The following is a 20,390-nucleotide window of genomic DNA, read 5'->3' as shown; positions in this document are numbered from 1 at the left end:
CCTGCAGAGTTTTTCCCTGGCAGGAATTGTATTGATACTGTGCTCCTTATTTTTAGAATCATTAAATGTTTATTGTCATAGAAATATTGACTAACTAGAGGATTTTTATCTGTCAAGACTTTGTTATATACAATTGAAATCAACATATATATTGAATTTCTTCATATGTTTTGTTGTCAAGTGTTTTAACAAATCAATATAATTGCTGTATTCTAGATCTACTCAGTGTCATACCCCTCTGTTTATGTAGATGAATGTCATGTAAACCCATTATTTCTTCTCTAATTTCTGCAGAAATTTTGTCCCCTTCAAAAGAGAACCAACCTAAACCAAACTTGCTAAACAACGAAACAGAGAAGCCTAAGTCTTCTGTAGAACCTACTAATCAATCACAGAGAAGTCTAGTTAAGCCTCCTGTCCCAAAAGCTAGAAAATTATTTCAGAAAGCAACAGATCCAGTGTCACAAAAAGAAGACATTGTTCCAAAACCGCCTAAAAGGACTGACAGGGTTAATGGCATTGGTACACCACCTAGGGGCATTCTGAAGCGCAGTTCAAGTTCAAGTTCCACCGATTCTGAAGTTCTTCGTGTTAATCAGATGCTTGATTCTCAGACTAAGAGTGGTCTTCCTACTTCAACTATTTTTGAAGGAGAAGCTGAAAAAAACTCCCCTATGGAAGAAGCAGAAGATTCCTCACAAATTTCAGTGGAAAAACTAAAACAAGTCAGGTTCTCTTCAAGCATAGGTAAAGGAGAGCCTCCACAAAGCCCACAGCTGCATCATGGAAGAGAAATAGGGGAGTTTCAGTTGTTAGAATCTGATGAAATTAAGAGTAGTGAAAATGATGATATTAGGTCAGATTCACTTGGGAATAAACAAATTTCTGCTGTAAAGCCTTTGGGCACCTATTCATCAGCTTTACAAGCAAATGAAATAGATCATTTACAAAAAGATACATCGACATCCAGTCCTTCTGATACTAATAGGTCAGTCTTTCTGGCTAGTGAAACCTTGCAGACAAAGACAATTCCTTCTAAGAAACTTGAAACTCCAAGGAAGCCCTCCACCACTGTGCTGCCAAATAATAATAAAGAACTGATTGTCAATGAGACACTTGAAAACAAATCAAACCAATTCTTGAGCCATCAAGCAAAGTCACTAAAAAACTTACCCGGTAAGAGAACTGATAGGATTAATGAACAGAATACAAAAGCATGTAGTCCAAATTCATTACTGTTCAAATCATTAGTGTCTAGAAATTATTAACTAGGAAACAGGAATAATAGGAATGTGCTATATACTACAGAACTACTATTTTAATCCACTTGTTTATATTCTAATACTCTAATGTAATCAGTATTTTTAGAAGATCTTCTATTGGTATTTTTAAGAATTAACAATCAGATCAGATCCTAGCTAGGCATATTTATCATAGATGATGAAGGTGAAGTGATGGCACTTTGTCAAAATTTCTGTCTTAAGATGTAGTAGTTCTGTCTACATGAGAACTGAAGAATTTTTGGTGTATTGTTGTTGACTGTCCTTGGTAGTAATGCAGTTGTGACTAAACACAAATATGCCTTTTTTCCCCCCTCCTTCCATTTTGCTATTTCCTTTATATTAGAGATTAACCCCTCCTCTTTCCTCTTCCTCCCCCCCCCCAAAAAAAAAAACACACGAAGAAAGTAATACGACTTCTTCCAAGAGGATATCTCAATGCAAGAATTATTTTTCCAGTTCATTACCTGCAGTATGGTTCTTCCCAGAAACACAAGGACAGAGAACTCTTTTTCTCTGCTTGAAAGAGTAAAAACTGAGAGATATTTTTGAGATGGATTTTGAGTCTTATGCTTAATTCCTAACTCTGATAAATTCTTTTATATTGCAGAGCAACATTTGCTTTCTGCTAAGTCAGAAGCACGTGAAGTGTCAAATACCAATTCTACAGGTCTTCAACAAGGTAAGCTTGATCTTGTTGAGGAACAAGATGCTAAAACCACTTTCAGGCCTGACAAACATGCTGCTGAACTTGTGAAAGCATCTGATGAGTCCATATCAAAAGTATTAGATTGGTTTAAAAGACGTTCTGGTGCTGGGGATAGGAAAACTGGATCAGCCAGATTGCGAGGCAGGGAACCCGAAGAGGATGTGGACTTCTCAACCAAAACAGCAGTTCTTACTACAGAACATAGTGGGCTTAGAATAGAAGAAAAAACACAAGTTACGGAAGAATTACCATTTGGAAAGACTGAAAAAGTGAAGAGTGTTTCACCTCCAGCGTGTATTCTGGAAGACACACAGCTGATAAAAGAGAGGAGGAAGCCTAAGCAAGAGGAAAAGAATGAGAAAGAAAATGACAAATCACCAACTGGGTTTGACTGTAGAAGAACTGAAAAGAAAGAATGTGATCAAGACATAATGCAACAAAATCAAAAATCAAGCCTCTTGGAGCATCAAGAATACAAGCAACCACCTCAGAGGTGTGAATCAGAGAAGGCAATTAGAGAAAAAAGAAGAATAAGGGAGATAAGAGCATTCTGGGAAGGGGAAAAAACTATCCCCAGTCATGGAGAGAAAGAAGCTGGTATCAATATTAGCGCATCAGATGGCAGCATGTTAAAAGGCCTCAAAGAAAGTGACAAAATGAAGCCTGCTGCAGTATACTTACATAATAGATTGGATGATCAAAGCAACAATATGTTACAAAGAACTGGACTAAGTGATGAAAGCCAGGCTTCAAGAAATGAACATCAAAACTCTTTTGAGTTTGAGCCAGGCTGTGTAGCTGAAAAACTAGAAAGAATACTTCCATCTGATAGTGAAGTTCATGAAGGTACAAAACTGCCAAAAAGCAGTAACTTACAGCCAAGAGTTGGTGTGACTTCATCCTCCCCAGAAAGCAAATATAAAGATGAGAAAGAAATGTTTCAAGGAAAAGGTGTTTCTGGTTCCCAAGAGAAGCCTAACTTCAAGGTTTTGTCTTTAAAAGAAAAAATGAATGAAAAGTCCAAGAATCAAAATTCAAATCCTTCACAGTTTCAGAGTTTGAGAAATTTCTGGGATACTGGAGTGAAATTACAGAGTAGCATTGATGAGGGAAATGTTTCTTTGTCAAATAATACTAGTTTAATAGCCTATCAAAGAGAATCGAAGGAAGATAAAAAAGGCAGAAGTAACCTGAGCAAACAAGAGTTAATTCAACAGCAAACCCAAGCATCTGAGAAAGAAAAAACAGAGAAATTAGATTCTGCAGTATGTGAACTTCCATTAAAATCTCCTACCCTTAAAGATCTGAATGTGACACAAACAAAAAATATAGAGTCTATCCAACAGGTCAAAAAAGCATTTATCTCAAAACTCAAGGTAAAAGTAGGTGTTCCAGAGCAAGAAGCTAAAGAGTATGTAGAAAAAAGTATTGTTTCATCAAAAGAACATCAAAACACATTTAATCCTGGTTTACAGAAACTCTCCATGAAGAGAGGAAAACCAGTTGGCTTTCAACATTGGGAGTATTTTCACCAACAGTGTGATGTGAACGAAACTGTGAAAAAAAGAGTGCAGGCAAATCATGAACATAATGAACATAAAGCTGGTTTGCAGAAACTGCTCGGAGAAGCCTTTGCAGATCAACCTTCTGAATCTAGAGGGAGGAGAATGCAAATATCTGATGCAATGAATAGTATATCACAAACAATTTGCGGTGTAGACTCAAAAGGCCAACAGGATATTGCTCATCCAGAAGAGGTAAATGAGACCATAAAAAGGTCTGTTGCTCCATCCAAGACCCGTGGGTTCAGTTCTGCTTTGGAGAAGTTGCTGAAGGAGGCCCCTGAAACTTCACCTCCTGGACCAAGGGGTTCAGACAGGGCAGTTCCTAGGACTGCTGAGCCGCCATTTGGAAGTGTGACCTCTCGGAATGATGCAGAGTCACCTCAGGAAGTCACTGAGACCGTAGAAAGGTCTGTTGCTCCATCCAAGTCCCATGGGTTCAGTTCTGCTTCGGAGAAGCTGCTGAAGGAGGCCCCTGAAACTTCACCTCCTGGACCAACGGGTTCAGACAGGGCAGTTCCTAGGACTGCTGAGCCGCCATTTGGAAGTGTGACCTCTCGGAATGATGCAGAGTCACCTCAGGAAGTCAGTGAGACCGTAGAAAGGTCTGTTGCTCCATCCAAGACCCGTGGGTTCAGTTCTGCTTTGGAGAAGCTGCTGAAGGAGGCCCCTGAAACTTCACCTCCTGGACCAACGGGTTCAGACAGGGCAGTTCCTAGGACTGCTGAGCCGCCATTTGGAAGTGTGACCTCTCGGCATGATGCAGAGTCACCTCAGGAAGTCAGTGAGACCGTAGAAAGGTCTGTTGCTCCATCCAAGTCCCATGGGTTCAGTTCTGCTTTGGAAAAGCTGCTGAAGGAGGCCCCTGAAACTTCACCTCCTGGACCAAGGGGTTCAGACAGGGCAGTTCCTAGGACTGCTGAGCCGCCATTTGGAAGTGTGACCTCTCGGAATGATGCAGAGTCGCCTCAGGAAGTCAGTGAGACCGTAGAAAGGTCTGTTGCTCCATCCAAGACCCGTGGGTTCAGTTCTGCTTTGGAGAAGTTGCTGAAGGAGGCCCCTGAAACTTCACCTCCTGGACCAACGGGTTCAGACAGAGCAGTTCCTAGGACTGCTGAGCCGCCATTTGGAAGTGTGACCTCTCGGCATGATGCAGAGTCACCTCAGGAAGTCATTGAGACCGTAGAAAGGTCTGTTGCTCCATCCAAGACCAGTGGGTTCAGTTCTGCTTTGGAGAAGTTGCTGAAGGAGGCCCCTGAAACTTCACCTCCTGGACCAATGGGTTCAGACAGAGCAGTTCCTAGGACTGCTGAGCCGCCATTTGGAAGTGTGACCTCTCAGCATGATGCAGAGTCACCTCAGGAAGTCAGTGAGACCGTAGAAAGGTCTGTTGCTCCATCCAAGACCCGTGGGTTCAGTTCTGCTTTGGAGAAGCTGCTGAAGGAGGCCCCTGAAACTTCACCTCCTGGACTAACGGGTTCAGACAGGGCAGTTCCTAGGACTGCTGAGCCGCCATTTGGAAGTGTGACCTCTCGGCATGATGCAGAGTCACCTCAGGAAGTCATTGAGACCGTAGAAAGGTCTGTTGCTCCATCCAAGACCAGTGGGTTCAGTTCTGCTTTGGAGAAGTTGCTGAAGGAGGCCCCTGAAACTTCACCTCCTGGACCAACGGGTTCAGACAGGGCAGTTCCTAGGACTGCTGAGCCGCCATTTGGAAGTGTGACCTCTCGGAATGATGCAGAGTCACCTCAGGAAGTCAGTGAGACCGTAGAAAGGTCTGTTGCTCCAAGCAATGCTGAATATGAAATATTTGATATTAATTTGCAGAAGCTTTTTACAGAGGTCTCTAATGTGCCTGCTCCTGTGCTGAAAAGTATAGATAGGAAAATGCAGGAGAAAATACTGATTGTTCGAAGTATGCGTGTTCCATACCAACAAGAGGGAGATCATCCTCAAGAAATAAAAGAAACAATCAAAAAAACTTCTGTTTCAACTCATGGAAACTTCTGTGAAGTTAGTAGTTCCCTGGAAAAGCCTCTTAAGGAAGCACCTGAATATTCATCTCCAGTATCCAAAGAGTTACGTGTACAAGGAAATTTTCAGAGTCCTATGTCTGCATGCAGAGATGGTACTCTGCCTATGACAATGGCAGAGCCTTATCATAATGCTTTAAGTACCTATCATACACAGATGAAAATTGGTATCAGGAAGGAAACTTTGAAACAAAATGGCAAAGCTTCGGTAATTGATGATGTAGTAAATGAAGTTGAAGCTTCTGATCTCCCTAAAAGAAATGTTACACTTCATAGGGGAAGGGACCAGAGAAATATGGCTCCAATAGATGTTCCCCCCTTGGAAAGAGAGGCCAAGACAATTTCAATCAAGTTGTTCAAGATAAATGAAAACATAAAGACAGGCGAAAGCACGTCCTTGGTTGCTTCTGAAAATAATCCAGAATTAAAAGTACCGTTGAAATTCAGAAGAGCAAGCACACCTCTTAAAGATGAAAATAACTCCCCCAAGCCGGAAGCAACACAACTCTGCCTAACATCTCCTCATGACAATGAAGAGGAAGGTGGCAGCTCCAGTTTGGGTTCTGAGTTTTCAGATGAAAACTCTGATTCTCACTCTTGGACCAGAAGTTCAACTCGTGAGCTGTTTTAATTTCTAAAAGTCAAAGTGTTTGGTTGTTAAACTTGGCTACAGTTTTTCTAATAGCCAACTTGAAATATGTGAACTAAAAGTCTTCGATACTTATTTCTTAATGTAATGCTTTGGATATTTTTGGGGGGGAGTGAGGGCAACAACTATTTGTTTCTTAATTGGAAAGTGTTTTGATAAGCATATACTGCATTGGGTAAGCTTTTTTTGATTAGAGGAGTTTCATAACATTACTCAATTGCATGCCTTCATGCTTTGCCCTTTTCTTCTTCACCCATGACATCTCTTTTGATTTTGTATCATTGTATTGCTCATATATTGGTATTTCTTTTAAACATCAAAAAAAAAAAAAAAAAAAAAAAAAAAAGAAAAGAAAAAAGAAAAAAAACCCTCCACCCAAAACAGTGGCTGACTGACTTCATTCTTTATTTAGTGGAATGGCTGAAGACAATACCAAAATCTTTTGTTCCAGAGAGAACTCTGTGCTATTTTAATTTAGTATTGCTGCCTGTTGCACTAGAATATATGGTTGTAAGGATGAAGTGCTGTCTTTATCAGGATTCTCATTATTTGCTTAAATGACAGCTCTAGTCCATGTATATAGTATAGCAGGCATTGAATATGTTACGGTAGAGGAGATACTCTGCTCCTGAGAAACTAAAAAGGCTAAATTGGGAATATTTTCCTCACATGGAGAAATTGAGAAACTTGTGAATTTTGAAAGGCTTTCTGACTAATTCTTCAGCATTTTATGTAAGTTAGATGCCAATGGGAGTCAGTGAGAACTCTGATCTGTATAACAGATGAGGAAGAATAAAACAGATTTTGTTTTAAACCAAAGTTTAAAGTATTACTGTCCATAAGGCCTAGCTGGTTGGTTGGTGGGGGAGAAAAGTGGAATAGGAAGAAGAAAGAGTCTGAAAAAAGAATTTTGAAGGAGCTAGATCTGTCTTGATACTATCCTTGGAGACAAATACATGCTGATTTCAGGAATCTGAATCTCTCCAGAGCTGATTTCTTATGGCTGTTGTTCAAGTATTGAAATAGAATGTGATTTTCACAGGGGAGAAAATTAAAAAGACAAATTTGCACAGAGGAAAACCAAAACTATTAAATTCTTTTTAGTGCTGATTCAGAACAAAATAGCTACAACCTGAGTTTATTCCATCTATTTTTAAGGTACGTGGGTGTCATATTGCCCTAAACTCCCTTATTACTGAGTATAGACAAAAGTATCTATGGAGCGCAAATCAGCCAACCTGTATCTCTCCACAGATGGCTGAGAGAGTTTAGGGTGAGCCAATTCTTAATGTAGGCATTTTAAAGCCTAAAGCTAGAGATGGGATTAATATTGACTGAATGGCATGAATCCAATTCCAGTTATCCTGAATCCCTTTGGTGTATCATTTTTACTACATGTTTGATCACAAATATCTGATCACTTAAAATATGTGTCTACAAAAATGATCTGGTAATGAGAAGTTACCTGTTGCCATCATGGAATCAAACCCTTCAGGAATATTGGATGCTAAACCTGGTTCCCATAAACTTTATAATCAGTTCACTTTGCTTTGATTTCCATTTTAAATCATTTTAAGCTAAAACAGTTAGATATCTCTTTCAGTAGGTCCTTAAAAATACTTATTTTTAGAAGACTGTATCTTAAAGCCTAGGCTAATTTTTTGTTCCCATGTCTCTAATTTCAGAGTAACTGAACATAATACATCCCTCAGTCTATGATACTGATTTATTTTCTATTTTCATTGAATGTTCGCTATGTTTGCTAAAGGTCAGAACAGATTCTGTAAGAAATCAGTTGTTTTCTTAGTGAGCTGTTTAAAATGGCACATCTGTGTGTGCAGTGTTCATGTGTTTTGTCTCGTAACAGGTTCAGAAGAAGAATTAAACCCTGTTTTGATGGCTTTGAAAAGGAGTGCAGATAGGAAAATGCCTTCCAAAAGTCTAGAGGACATTCCATCAGCCACCTCAAGTGAGCACAAAGTTGTCTGTGTCTCCTTTGACTCCCCAGTTTGGCTTAAACATGTTAATGCTGTTCTTCCACACAGCTTTGCCAAATAGCGTTTAAATACCTTGACACTGAACCTTGGCGGGAAAATCACTTTCTGAACAAGCACACAAAATACTTTAAAAGTGAAATCCATATTTTTGCCTTACTTTTGCTTCTCAATAAGCAGTATAGAGTTAGTACTGAAAAATGTCTTATTTTCTCATACAGTTTTGTTTTCAGTTCTTCATGTTCATTTTGAAACAACATTGGAAGCAGGAAAAAATGCATTATTTTAATCACTGGTGAACTGTTTCTTGGATAGTGAGAAAGCCTTATATAGCAAAAATATTGACAAATACGCAAACCAGTAATGAGCAAGAACTGCCCTTCTCTCTACACTGCTTGCATGGGTCAAATTAATAGACAATAGAAGTATGAAAAGCTCTGCTTAGTCTATTAGTTTCACCTGTGTATTCTAGCAGTTAATATAACCAAATGTGCCTTAAGATAATACAGTGAGATGGGACTGTGTTTAGAGTTAAATTTAGGCCTCCATCTGTAGCCCCCTAAGATTTTTGTTGTTGTTGTTCCTCTTTCCCTTTATCCTGCCCATCAGTGTTTTCAGTGTTTTTTTTTCCCCCCGTGACTAGTGGAGAAGACATAAACTGAATGTATATTTATAAACTGAAATCTAGAGGTGTAGATTTTGAAAGGTGTTGGCTGTTGTGGACAAATTGTTCCTCTAATACTACTTACACTATTGCATGCTTCTAACTAGTTCCTAGGTTTTAGGTATAGATGTACTAATACTGTTACAACAACACTGATAGAAACTGTGTCAGTGGTTACATAGGAGATCCCCTCTTGGAGGCAGACTTGAAGTAATGTACTAAGAAGAAAGCATTACTTGAATTCAACTGTGCCAATGATACTGCTGGTTTTTGTTTGTTTTTTTTTTACCCTCACTCCTACTAACTCTGTGGCTACCACTGCAGTCTGTTTTATCATACTGAACAGCAAGCTTTCTAACTATGTGTTACTTTTTTCCTGCACAGATAAAGGAAAAATAAATATTCCAAAGGAAGAATTAGCTCTTAGTGCTGAAGATGGTAAATATATCTTGTGTCTGCATGGAAGTTTATTCTTTTTTCAATGTTCTGTTTTCTAGTGAAAGATTTTTTTCCAAACTTAAGAATTGTGTTCTTGTAGATTTGTTTAGCTTCAGCATGACTTACATGCTTTTGTAGAATTTTGTCATATTATTTTATCCTTAAGTTGAATACTAACATTATGTCCTGCTAGTTTCCTGTAGAAACTCTGTGCCATCTACCAGTGTACTATTTCAGTCTTTGAACATTTTGCATATGAAAAGACTGCTGAAATCATTGAGAGCATTGAACATTAGCTCAGTTGAAAGACCAAGCCCATTTAAATGTTGAATTTGTCTGCTCATTGGTTGCATTATAAGGTGCAGAATAACTTTTGCTCATACAGAACACCCTTCAGAATGCATCTGTTGAAAATGAACCCCTCCAAATTCCAGTCTCAATCCAGCAAAGTAGAATTACTTACCTTGAGCAATAGATGAGTCACTGGATCAGGTACTGTTGATACCAGTGATCTCCTAGTGCATTACAGATGCCTTGGTGTTAAATTTGTTGGTCACACATAGGTATGTGCATAAAGCTACTGATGTGCCTGTCCTCTTTTAGGAATTCCAAATCTAAGCAAAGCAAAGCAAACCTGTTCCAAGAACATGTCAGGATGAACACACTGGAAAACCATCAATAACTGAGTATGGTGGAAAATAAACGCACAATTCTTTATTGTGTTGTTGCACTACTATTTTAAAAATGAGTTGTGCATAGTAGGATTTACTACCATCTTTCAGATGCTTCCAAGCATTCTGTGAGTTAGTGGTCTGTAGTATAATAGGATACACAGTGTCCAACATGCTAACAGGATTTATGTACCGTATTTAAGTTACTTAGCTGAAAATGTGGCTTTTTTTAAAGTTAAATTCATTGAAGGTGCAGTTTTGAAAAAACGGCCAACACAGTCAAACTGTTAACTGTGCAAGCAGAATGAGGCAAGGTCTCTTGAAAATACCATTCATGTTTTTGATTCACTTAGCTTGTACACTCTTATTCCCTTTGTTATGATCCAGCTCCTCAGAGAGTGATGCAAAACAGAAAAATACGGGGTCTTGGGAAAGCTGAGACTTTCCACACGTAAAATATATTGATACTATTTATAACATTGCAAAGCTGTTTGTGCTACTGAGTGACTGTTGTCAATACTGCGCTGAGCAGATTTGAAACCTGATCAGCATCAAGAGAGGAGTGAAAATGCAGCAGGAAGTGAGTAACAGGATTCTTTCACCAGACAGTGGAGAGATTTCTCTACTGATATTTAAACTAATAAATTAAAAATCCATTTTTGGTAATAACTAACAAGTTATACATCTAGACTAAATGCTTGCCAAATGGGAAACTGCATCTAACTGCACACTGACAGTAACTGACACATTTAGAGCTTCAATGCAAAAAACTTTGGAAGACCTTAACTTACGCCTTGCAAACAATCCCGTCAGGTGTGCCATGTTTAAATTTATACAATAGATGAGTACCATCATAGCTGGCCGTTGTTGCCAAAGAATTCTCTGTCAGCAGATACTGAGCAGTGGTGCATTTTGCAATGTGCATACAGTGCAAATGCCTTTAATATGTGGAGTTTTAATGTACTGCTAAATATGAGTGGGGTTACAGCATGGAAAATTCTGAGAATTGTGGGTTTACTGCAGACAGGATTTTTGCAAGGCTGGCTTGTGCGCTTAAGCTCTGTACAGTGAAACGAACAATGAATGCAAAAGTGAAGTTCAGTGGAGCTGTACAAAAGTTGAAGAGATCTGCTGCAAGATATTGCCTCATCAATGGGATATGTATTATCTAGTTATCTTGGAATATTTTGTTATATAGCTACCTAGGAATATTTGGAACTTCCTTGTTCAGGTCTAAACACTGCTTCATTTACACAACTATTCCTATTGCCATTAATGAGACTAAGTAAATAAGAGAGCAGTTGGCTTGTATACTAACTTTTTACCAAGAGCCTTATGATGACTCTAATGTCAACTCTAATGTCAATGTATGGTTAGTGTATAAGTACACTTATCCTTGTTCTAGGAGGAAAAGCTGGAAGATAAACTGATTTTTTTTTAATTGCATTAGATCAGAATTTTCTTGCAGCACGTGGGTTTGTGCATTATGTCAAGCAACGTGAACACTGCTTTTGCGAGACAAAGCACTGTGGCCAGTTTTACAGATGTCAGACTAGACTGTCCTAGCTTCTGTGAGTCCAATGAAAAGAATCTTGCATCTAAGTTGTAAACTTGTTGTGCATGTGCATGTGTTTCTTCTGAAGTTGTTTGTTTCTAACCATTCCCTGCTATGGAATCTCACTGTTTTGATGTATAAATTTATTTTTGAAACTTTGAATTGTTGCTGCTCTTTAGTTTCCACAGTGCCTTCACAGCCCGATAAGCTGTTTTCGAATCCTGAAAAACTCAAAGGACTGAGCAAGTCAGTCCCATCATTCCTACAGGAAGAGGCAAGTTCTGTATTTGAAATAATGTGACTAAATTTTTCCTTTACTGTGGCATTATGCGTTTGCCAGATAGTACTTTTCAGGATCTGCCAAACCAGTTTGCTTTTGGATAATGAGTTTGTAGTACAGCTAGAGCCTGTGGTTGATTCATCTTTCAGAATTTTTAGTTAACTAGAGATTTATTCCTACTGTACAGGTCTACATTGGAGCATGTTTTATCTCAGAGGTTGAAGCTTTTTTTTCTTTTTTTTTCAGAGCGTACATTATTTACAGCCTAAAATAAGCTTGTAGGACTACATATAATGGCACTATCTGATGAGCCTTCTCAGAGATGTATTCGCTTGACATTCTGTTTAGGGGTGTGGGTTCAGGTACCAAGCTGTCTTTCTCTCCATAAGTAATCTTAGAACTTTTGACAACATACTATGCCTTTTAAAGTCGCCTCAGCTTAGTCTGTATACTTCATTTTAAAAAAGGAGCATGGTGAGGGGCCTGGGAGATCTGAGTGTGACCTCAGAGCTTATTCCCAATCTAACAGTGAGGTTTGAGGGTGTTAAGCAATATGAACTGCCTTGTCTGTGATTCTCTGAACAGTCAGTGGATAGAGATGTGGAGGCTGTAAATGGACCAAGCACCAACCTCCTAACGTGAACATCTGAAGTAGATAGGCAGAATATATCTGAATAGATACTCTCCACTGGTCACAGGAAATGGGAAGCTCTAGAGAACAGGAAATACTTCAACACTGTTGAATTTAGATAATGCAATAGGTTCTTCCATTTTTCTTATGCACTGTAGTAAGTGGTATGAATGTGAATTTCTGTGGCAATTGTGCACAAGAAACTCCCATCTCCTGCCCTCTAAGCTGTCAGCAAATCAAAGTTACAGATGCTGTCTTCCACTAGTGCTTTAAACACTTAAGTCCTGTCAATGATGGATATGGATTAGTGGACACAGTATTAGCTGTGACACAGGAACTTGGGTCAGAGATGCCATACGAAATGTCTGTGCTATTAACCAGAGGAATGGTTATACTGCTTACCTCTGTCCTTATAGCTGTAACTGCAGTCAGCAGAAGTGTCAATATTTTCTCTAAAAACAAGTGGCTGAAAGGACTGAAGGGTCAGTTTCAGTACTGTGCTCCCTGCTCTTCCTCTGAAAGTTTGAAATATCCAAAATACAATGTTACAGTTTTATCTAATCTTACTTTAGTGCACAAACTAAGCCATTTTGTATCTACGAATTACATCTCTTTAAATAAAGATTTTGTAAAATTATCTCCTTCTAATGCCCTTTATAGTGCGAACTATACGAGGAAAACTTCTGTAGGGCATTGCACCATGGACAAATCAAAAGATTAGTAGCTCAAAATGTTAGAAGTGGGATACAAAGCAAGTTTGAAATACATGGCTGGGCATCTTAAAAATAACCAGTTAAAGCTTCTGGAAGAAGCCAGTTTAAAAAACTGACTGATGCGGCTTCTGAATGAAACAGTCTGGCAAATACTGAAAAGACAATAGACTGTACATAGTCAACTTGGTCGCAGTAGAAACTGTTTTAGGATGATCCCTTTTGATATTCTAAGAAATTGTCAGTACCTAAATCTCTTTATTCTGTCCCCAGAATTTGTCTTTAAAAATATGATTATTCTTAATACTGTCTTATAATACATCCTCTGCTGTTAGCTTGTTAACTCAAGACAGGCCGTCTGGTTTACATATTTTATTTACACTTCTTTTCATATTTATTTTTTAAATTAAATAAAAGTACACTAGCAATAATTAACTATTCTAAAATTTAATTTGAAGTAATTTTTAATATTTCACTAAAAGGATAAATTGTGTTCTTTTTGAAGATTGCCTTTCCCTAACATAAAGGTTTATTCACACGAGCTGGTTCTGCCTTTATCATCACCTATGTACCATCAGGTCAATAACAAGTATGAAACTACTGAATAGATAACATCAATCTGATAGAAATAATAGATGGAAATAAGCATTGTATACACCATGTAATCATGGTGAAATTAACTGTTGTTGCTATGTGTTGGTTCAGTTCTGAAATTATTTTTAAAATGGTATATTCTTCTGATAATAAAACTTTCTAACTGAAAAAAAAATAAACCTGTCTCTCTTAGTGTGCCAATGTCTTATCCTTCTGCTCAAAGGAGATAACAGCCTAAAAAAATCAGGGTTCTTTACTTGCAAATACTAACAATATACTTATTTAAAATTGTGAGTTAACTTAGAAAAACAATTAAGGGCATAGTGCATTCTGGAGGCATGCTGTCACCTCGGTGCTGCATAATTCCGTGTCTCTGAACTTTGTGCCTTTCCTCAAACACAAGACCTTTGACTGCTTCCATCCAAGGAGCAAGCTTTGATGAGTAAATTAAGGGCATAGCTCCAAGTGAGCAGAACTGGGTTCAGTCCCGACTCTGCTGTGTGGACAACAGCTAAAATGGTCTTAGACAAACCATACGTCCCTCCTCTACAGCAGAGATAGGATTTCCTGCCCTGCAAAGTGTGCATGCAACAGGACTGAACAAGGGATAAGCACAAAATCCTGATCATCATCATTATTTAACTGTTACTTCACTCCTGGTTTTATTTTGGATACTTCCAAATAATAGCACTCTCCAAGACAATGTTTCTCTCAAGGAGCCTTGATCTAGGCAGGGTAGAGGTTAGTCGGGCCTTGTCTTTGGCCTCCAGATTGGGGAACAATCCTGGCCTGCTTTTACTTAGTATAGATGTAGCTAAAAAAGCTAGGCTCAATAAATGTTTATAAACATTATAGAAGACTTATTTAAAATGTTTGTTAGACATATTTCTATAAATATTCTTTTAATGTGTGTAGAAAATACTGTTTACTATTTGCATCTGCTAGTAGGAGGTGTGCGACAGCCGCTCAGAACTGTATGGAGGAGGGGGGAAGCCTTGTCACATGTTCACAGTTGGAATATGAGGGGATAACAGTTTGTGTAGGAAGACTGCAAAGCACACATGGAAGTTGAAGAAGCACTGTGTCTTTTGTACCAGGAGAAACAGAGATGGAGTGAGGTTGTGAGCACAATCTGATCAAGTAAACCCTATAGTTTCCTGATGCAAAAAAGCAGGGCTCTACTCGCTGTCTTGTAATAAAGGGGTTTTTCGAAAGCCATTTATTGTATGCAGTGCTCTTCTACTTTGCATGTTACCTCTCAACTAACTGTCTTTAATAGAGACTTGAGAATTGATAGTATTTTCTATATAGCAGAAAGGGACTGGTGAAAGATCTGAGCATTACCATTTGCAAAATTTTACTCATGGTGTAGTGAAGTTGAGTTTAATTGTCTCAATAAAATTCACTTTTTATTTTCCATTGCTATTTGGGGCTTTTAAAGAAGAGGCTAGTTGCATTACTCCTTTTTTTTTGAAAAAAAAAAAAAAAGACTTTCCATCTGAAAAATTCCCTTTGAACTTTTTTTTTCCAAGTGAGTGAGCTTTTTAAGAACTTAGTAATTACTAATGTTTCAGTGCTAGGGAATTTAAATTCAGGTTTTTAGCAAGTCCCAATCTGCATTATTAAAATCCTGCTTTATATTTTTAAAATGTTCCTTGTGACTCCATGGTGCCTCCGCAGACTTTCTTTCTGTGATGTTTTTGTAGAGTGATGACAGAGAGACAGATACGGCATCAGAAAGCAGTTACTCCTTTGGCAGAATCAAGAAGAGTCCCAGCTCTCTAACCAATCTTAGCGGCTCTTCTGGCATGGCCTCCTTATCCTCTGTATGTAAACCAAAGCCTTGTTATAATGGTACTTTGCTTACACTAATCTTTTCAGCAGTGTTCCACCTGCTTTCTCATTCCTTTTATCTTTCCTTCCTTGGCATCTTTGTCTCCTTCCTTCCTTCTGTCTGCCACATGAATCCTTGCATGGAGTTCTTAAAAAACAAAACAAAAATCAAAATGTCCAAAGCCACTTCTATGGTATATAAATGGAACCAATTGTTTCTACTTTTCTTAAAGTGTTAGATTATTGGTCCCTCTTAAGAAGTATTGGATAGATCATATTTCATGTTTACTATAGTCATATACTGGAGCCTGTTCAGGACTCCCCTGTGCCGTGGACTCTAGAAAAACTGAACAAAAAGATGGCTTTTACCCTGAGAGCTCAAAATGAGGGACAATGTACACAAAGCAGATGTTAAGAAATGGAGCAAGAGAAAAAAGGAGTAAGTGAAAGGAGGAGACAGTACTGGTATGGGATGGTGATTAAGTCAGTGACTGGTCAACCAAAAATCATTAGCTTGTGAGCTTTATGGGAAAAGAAAAATTTGGAGGAAGGATAATGATGTTTAAAAAAAAATGTATGCCCTTCTTTTTCACTCCATCTAGGATTTGATTTTCAAATATACTTTATTTAGGCACCTAATTCAATCTTATAAAGACTTTATTCCTAATCTTTTTGTTGTTATTTTCAGAAGGCTTGTCCCCTTAAGTCTAGACTTTAAGTCTAGGCTCTGCTTTCTCTGAGCAAGATCAGCTGAAGAGATACTTAAAATGTCTGATCACAGGCAGTCACCAGTTGTGGAGCATCCTGTAATTTTCCTTCTATCTTAATGTCATAAACACGTTCACATTTTTATAGCAAGTTTGGCCTAACACCTTTAAGACTTACAAATAATATCCTTTGTTAATCTGCTTACTGAGCAGCTTTTATCAGTCTCCCTTACGTTTCTTAATTTCATCTTAAAAGGACACAGCTGATTTCTTTACTGTCTGAATTCTGAGCAGAACTTCTACCTTGATCTTGAAGTATCTGGCCAAATTCAAAACCTTAGAAATTTTTTCCTCCTGTTGTATGATACAGGTGAGCGGAAGTCTAATGAGCATCTACAGTGGAGATTTTGGCAATGTTGATGTGAAGGGAAACATTCAGTTTGCTATTGATTATGTAGAACAGCTGAATGAGCTCCACATTTTTATTTGCCAGTGTAAAGACTTGGCAGTGGCAGATGTTAAGCAACAGCGTTCAGACCCGTAAGTATAACTACACTATATGTGTTTTTCCCGATGAAAGTTTCTTATAAATGAAGAAATGGATTTTTTTCAGTCACTACCACTTGTTGGATTAAACAACCAAATAAATGAACAAAGAGGCTATAACATGCTTTCCACAGTTGTTGTCCCCCCGACATAAATGTAGAATTGCCACTGTAATTAGTGCATATATTACCTTTAGAAGGTCAAACTTTTAAGAATATGAAACTCTACTTTTAGGTTTTAAATTTAACTTTCTATATGGTAAATCTTGCTTTGAAATGTGTCCAGTAGAATAATAGCCTATAAATGTTAAAACTAGGCATACTGTATTTAAACACTGTGCATTTGCATGGGTTGAGGAGACATTCCAAGAGATTCACCTGGCAGAGAAAAGTTATGCTCCACTTTGGAAAAATAAGAATTATTTTTATAATTTTTAATCCATTTCTTCCATTTCTTAAATGGCACAAGCTGAACAACATAATAACTAGTTGAATGGATTTAGTTTACTTTATAAAACCATTGTATTTTATTTTTTACTGAGTTGTGTATTTGGACGGGGAAGTTGGAAGGGTATATTCTTAATATTTTTACCAGTCTGTTTAAATTTTAGGTATGTAAAGACTTACCTGCTTCCAGAAAAATACAGGCTGGGCAAACGGAAGACCTCTGTGAAAAAGAAAACTTTCAATCCAGTCTATAATGAAATACTGCGGGTATTTATCAAACTATTACTAGAAAAAAACCTAGGTGATATGCATGAAATATTAAGAACTTTAACTTTTCAGTGCAAGTCCAGATGCTGTCAAAACACGTCTGTTTATCAGAATGAGATGCATTGCTCCATGAAAGTACCTATTTCCTTCCACCGATAGTAACTATATAGTGTGTTCTGAATAGAATATGGCAATCTTCATTGTTCTGTAATGTTTACAAACAAACCCAAGTATGAAGTTAAAATGTTTGAAATAAAGATTAAAACATAAAAAGCGTTTTGTATTGAAATGAAGAAATGATTAGTTGTATAAATCCAGGCATATTTTCTCCAATCTTACCACTTTCAGGCATGGCTTTGATGAAACTCTCACTTGTTTTAATGTTTTGTTTTGTTTTTCTTCCTTTCTCCCTCCTTGCAGTATAAAATTGAGAAGGCTGTCCTAAAGAACCAAAGGCTCAATATCTCTGTCTGGCACAATGATACCTTTGGGAGGAATAGTTTCCTTGGTGAAGTGGAGCTAGATTTAGGAACCTGGGACTGGAATGATAAAATAAACAAACAAATCAACTGGTTTCCACTTAAGCCAAGGGTACGTTACTAAAGCTGGACTATTTGGTTTGTATTTTTCACCGTATAAGTACGAGACCAAGTGATTGTTTATTAAGGCCTTGTGTTCTATGGTTGCACGTCTTTAAAGTAGGATTTTTTTTCCTTACAATCAGAAATACCTCTTTGGTGAGGGGGTATTACAATTCTGGGGTTTTTATTAGTGTAGTAAGTAGCCGGCTATTTTAAGAGTAATCAGAAATTTCTCAAAGCCTAAGGAGTAGGAATTTCAAGCTACTTTTCGGTTGTCATGTTGCTGCAACAGATGTGTAAAGGCACTTGCTCTCTGAATATACAGCATGTCTAATGAGAATACGTGTCCAGTGTAGCACTGTCAACTGCTTAGGCTTGCTTTAAAATCTCTCGCATCCTGTAAACTGAGGCAAAATTGAAGGATAAGAAAACAAGAAAAAAAAATTCTTGTAGAAGTCAAGCTTGTTTCTGTGGGAAGGCTTTGCCAAATAAACTCTGAGTGTGAGCTGCAAGGTTTGGGTTTTATAATATATTTATTTGTTTATTATTTCAGGCTTCAACAATGGCTCTTGAATTAGAAAACAGAGGGGAGATGAAACTAGCTCTCCAGTACGTCCCACAGCCTGTTGGAGGTATGTGTTACTTCTTTGGGCTTGTCAGCCCTTTGGGAGATTTTAGTCTTGTTTTCTTTTTTCTTTTTTAAAAATAGCATTTTTCAACAAATTCAGCCATATTTTTTAATATAAAAGCATAAATTCATCTTGAGAGTTAAGTCAATCTAGTCATTAATTCACTTTAGGATCCAAGGCCATTTTGTCACTTTTATTGTTATTACAGAAGAAATGACCAGTTTTGTAATCCAGTCTCCAAAATGAATTTGGAAAGGCTTGCCCTCAATTTTCATGATAATTTTTTTTCCAAAGTTTGAAAGATTTCTTATTTAGGAGTTTTATTCTCAGTTTTGTTTGCCTTTCATTCACTGTACAGATAGTTTTTACCAAATACTGTATTGGGAGGAAGTATTCAGTACTGCTGTATATTTGCTGTATGTTTTCTTTTTAAGGAAAGAGGATTCCATCCACCGGTGAGGTGCACATCTGGCTGAAGGAGTGCCGTGACCTTCCTCTTCGGAGGGACAACAAGCTCAACTCTTTTATTAAGTGGTAACAACTGGTTAAGATCATAATATGTGGTGGCCTAATAATGCTTTCTAATCCTCCCTTCATATTTTTAAAATTTAAATTAAAGAACACCTGATTACTTTCCATTTTGTATTTTTATTTTATTTTAAGTTCTGCAGGACTTAACTTCAATGCATTAAGGGTATACCACCCTTATAATGTACTGAGAGAATTTCCTTCATAGTCCTTATACTTTCATTTTGTTTCCTCGGCTGCTTAGTTGAATGGCTGGTCAAAACTAAGTGAGATCTTATATCTGCTTTTAGCTGCACTTAAGCAAAAAAAGTTATTGCGAGAGTATAGTTTAGCTTAGCAAATCATAGTAGGAGGCAGAAATGAGAAGCACATTTGTATTTCTTATTCCTGCCTTTCCACAAACACATTAAAATGTAAAGAGAGAAGAGTAGCAAGATGGTTGGGAGATCTCTGGCAGCAACAGAAAGGTTTCACCATCACTGTTGATGATCCAACAAATAAACTCTCTTGTGTTTCCTCCCCCCTTGACTTCATTTCCATAGTTTGAAGCACGTGGTTGGGAACATCCTGCCAGTACTTCTTGGAAGGGACTGAAAATGCAATCTTTGACTTATCTCCATGATGCTAAAGCATCTTATCTTCAGTTGCGTTATAACTCGCAAAGAGTGTTAATCAGTAGCTTTCTTCTATTCAGTGTTTAATGCAGTCTGTGCTGACCAAGTGTAAACTGACAGTGCTTTCTCTTCTGAAGTACCATTCTTCCAGATACTAGCAGGAAAAGTCGCCAGAAAACAAGAACAGTGTCAAAAACTACAAACCCAGTATTCAACCACACCATGGTCTACGATGGCTTTAGACCGGAAGACTTGAAAGAAGCCTGTGTAGAACTCACGGTCTGGGATCACAACAAGCTAGCCAACCACTTTTTAGGAGGTCTCAGGATAGGTCTTGGAACAGGTACTGGGCTCTTGATAGAGCAATCCTTTCTTTACAAAATACAGTCTGTTTCCTTTTCTTACCTTTCTGTTTCTTCTCTTTTTGCAAAGATCACTGAACAGCCTTGCAGCTATTTATTTACTACAG

The 20,390-nt window shown here is 37.9% G+C and overlaps 1 protein-coding gene across 4 annotated transcripts in view; it reads left to right on the top strand.

The window, feature by feature from the left end:
• The window catches only part of SYTL2 (synaptotagmin like 2), a 56,918-nt gene that overhangs the window by 34,404 nt on the left and 2,124 nt on the right, over positions 1–20,390 (top strand). For 2 of the 4 annotated variants that reach the window (XM_062567378.1, XM_062567381.1), the window contains 13 exons: positions 295–1,176; positions 1,891–1,962; positions 8,101–8,202; positions 9,276–9,329; positions 10,533–10,580; positions 11,735–11,829; positions 15,477–15,596; positions 16,681–16,850; positions 17,467–17,569; positions 17,990–18,160; positions 18,704–18,782; positions 19,214–19,313; positions 20,059–20,264. In XM_062567378.1, the coding sequence (XP_062423362.1) occupies positions 295–1,176; positions 1,891–1,962; positions 8,101–8,202; positions 9,276–9,329; positions 10,533–10,580; positions 11,735–11,829; positions 15,477–15,596; positions 16,681–16,850; positions 17,467–17,569; positions 17,990–18,160; positions 18,704–18,782; positions 19,214–19,313; positions 20,059–20,264 (2,202 nt within the window). The other 2 variants (XM_062567379.1, XM_062567382.1) reach the window with 2 other exon arrangements.

The sequence above is a fragment of the Rhea pennata genome, chromosome 1, assembly GCF_028389875.1.
Source record: "Rhea pennata isolate bPtePen1 chromosome 1, bPtePen1.pri, whole genome shotgun sequence".
NCBI classification, from domain to species: domain Eukaryota; kingdom Metazoa; phylum Chordata; class Aves; order Rheiformes; family Rheidae; genus Rhea; species Rhea pennata.
The sequence above is the reverse complement of the archived record's forward strand: the minus strand, read 5'-3'. Positions and strand labels throughout refer to the sequence as shown.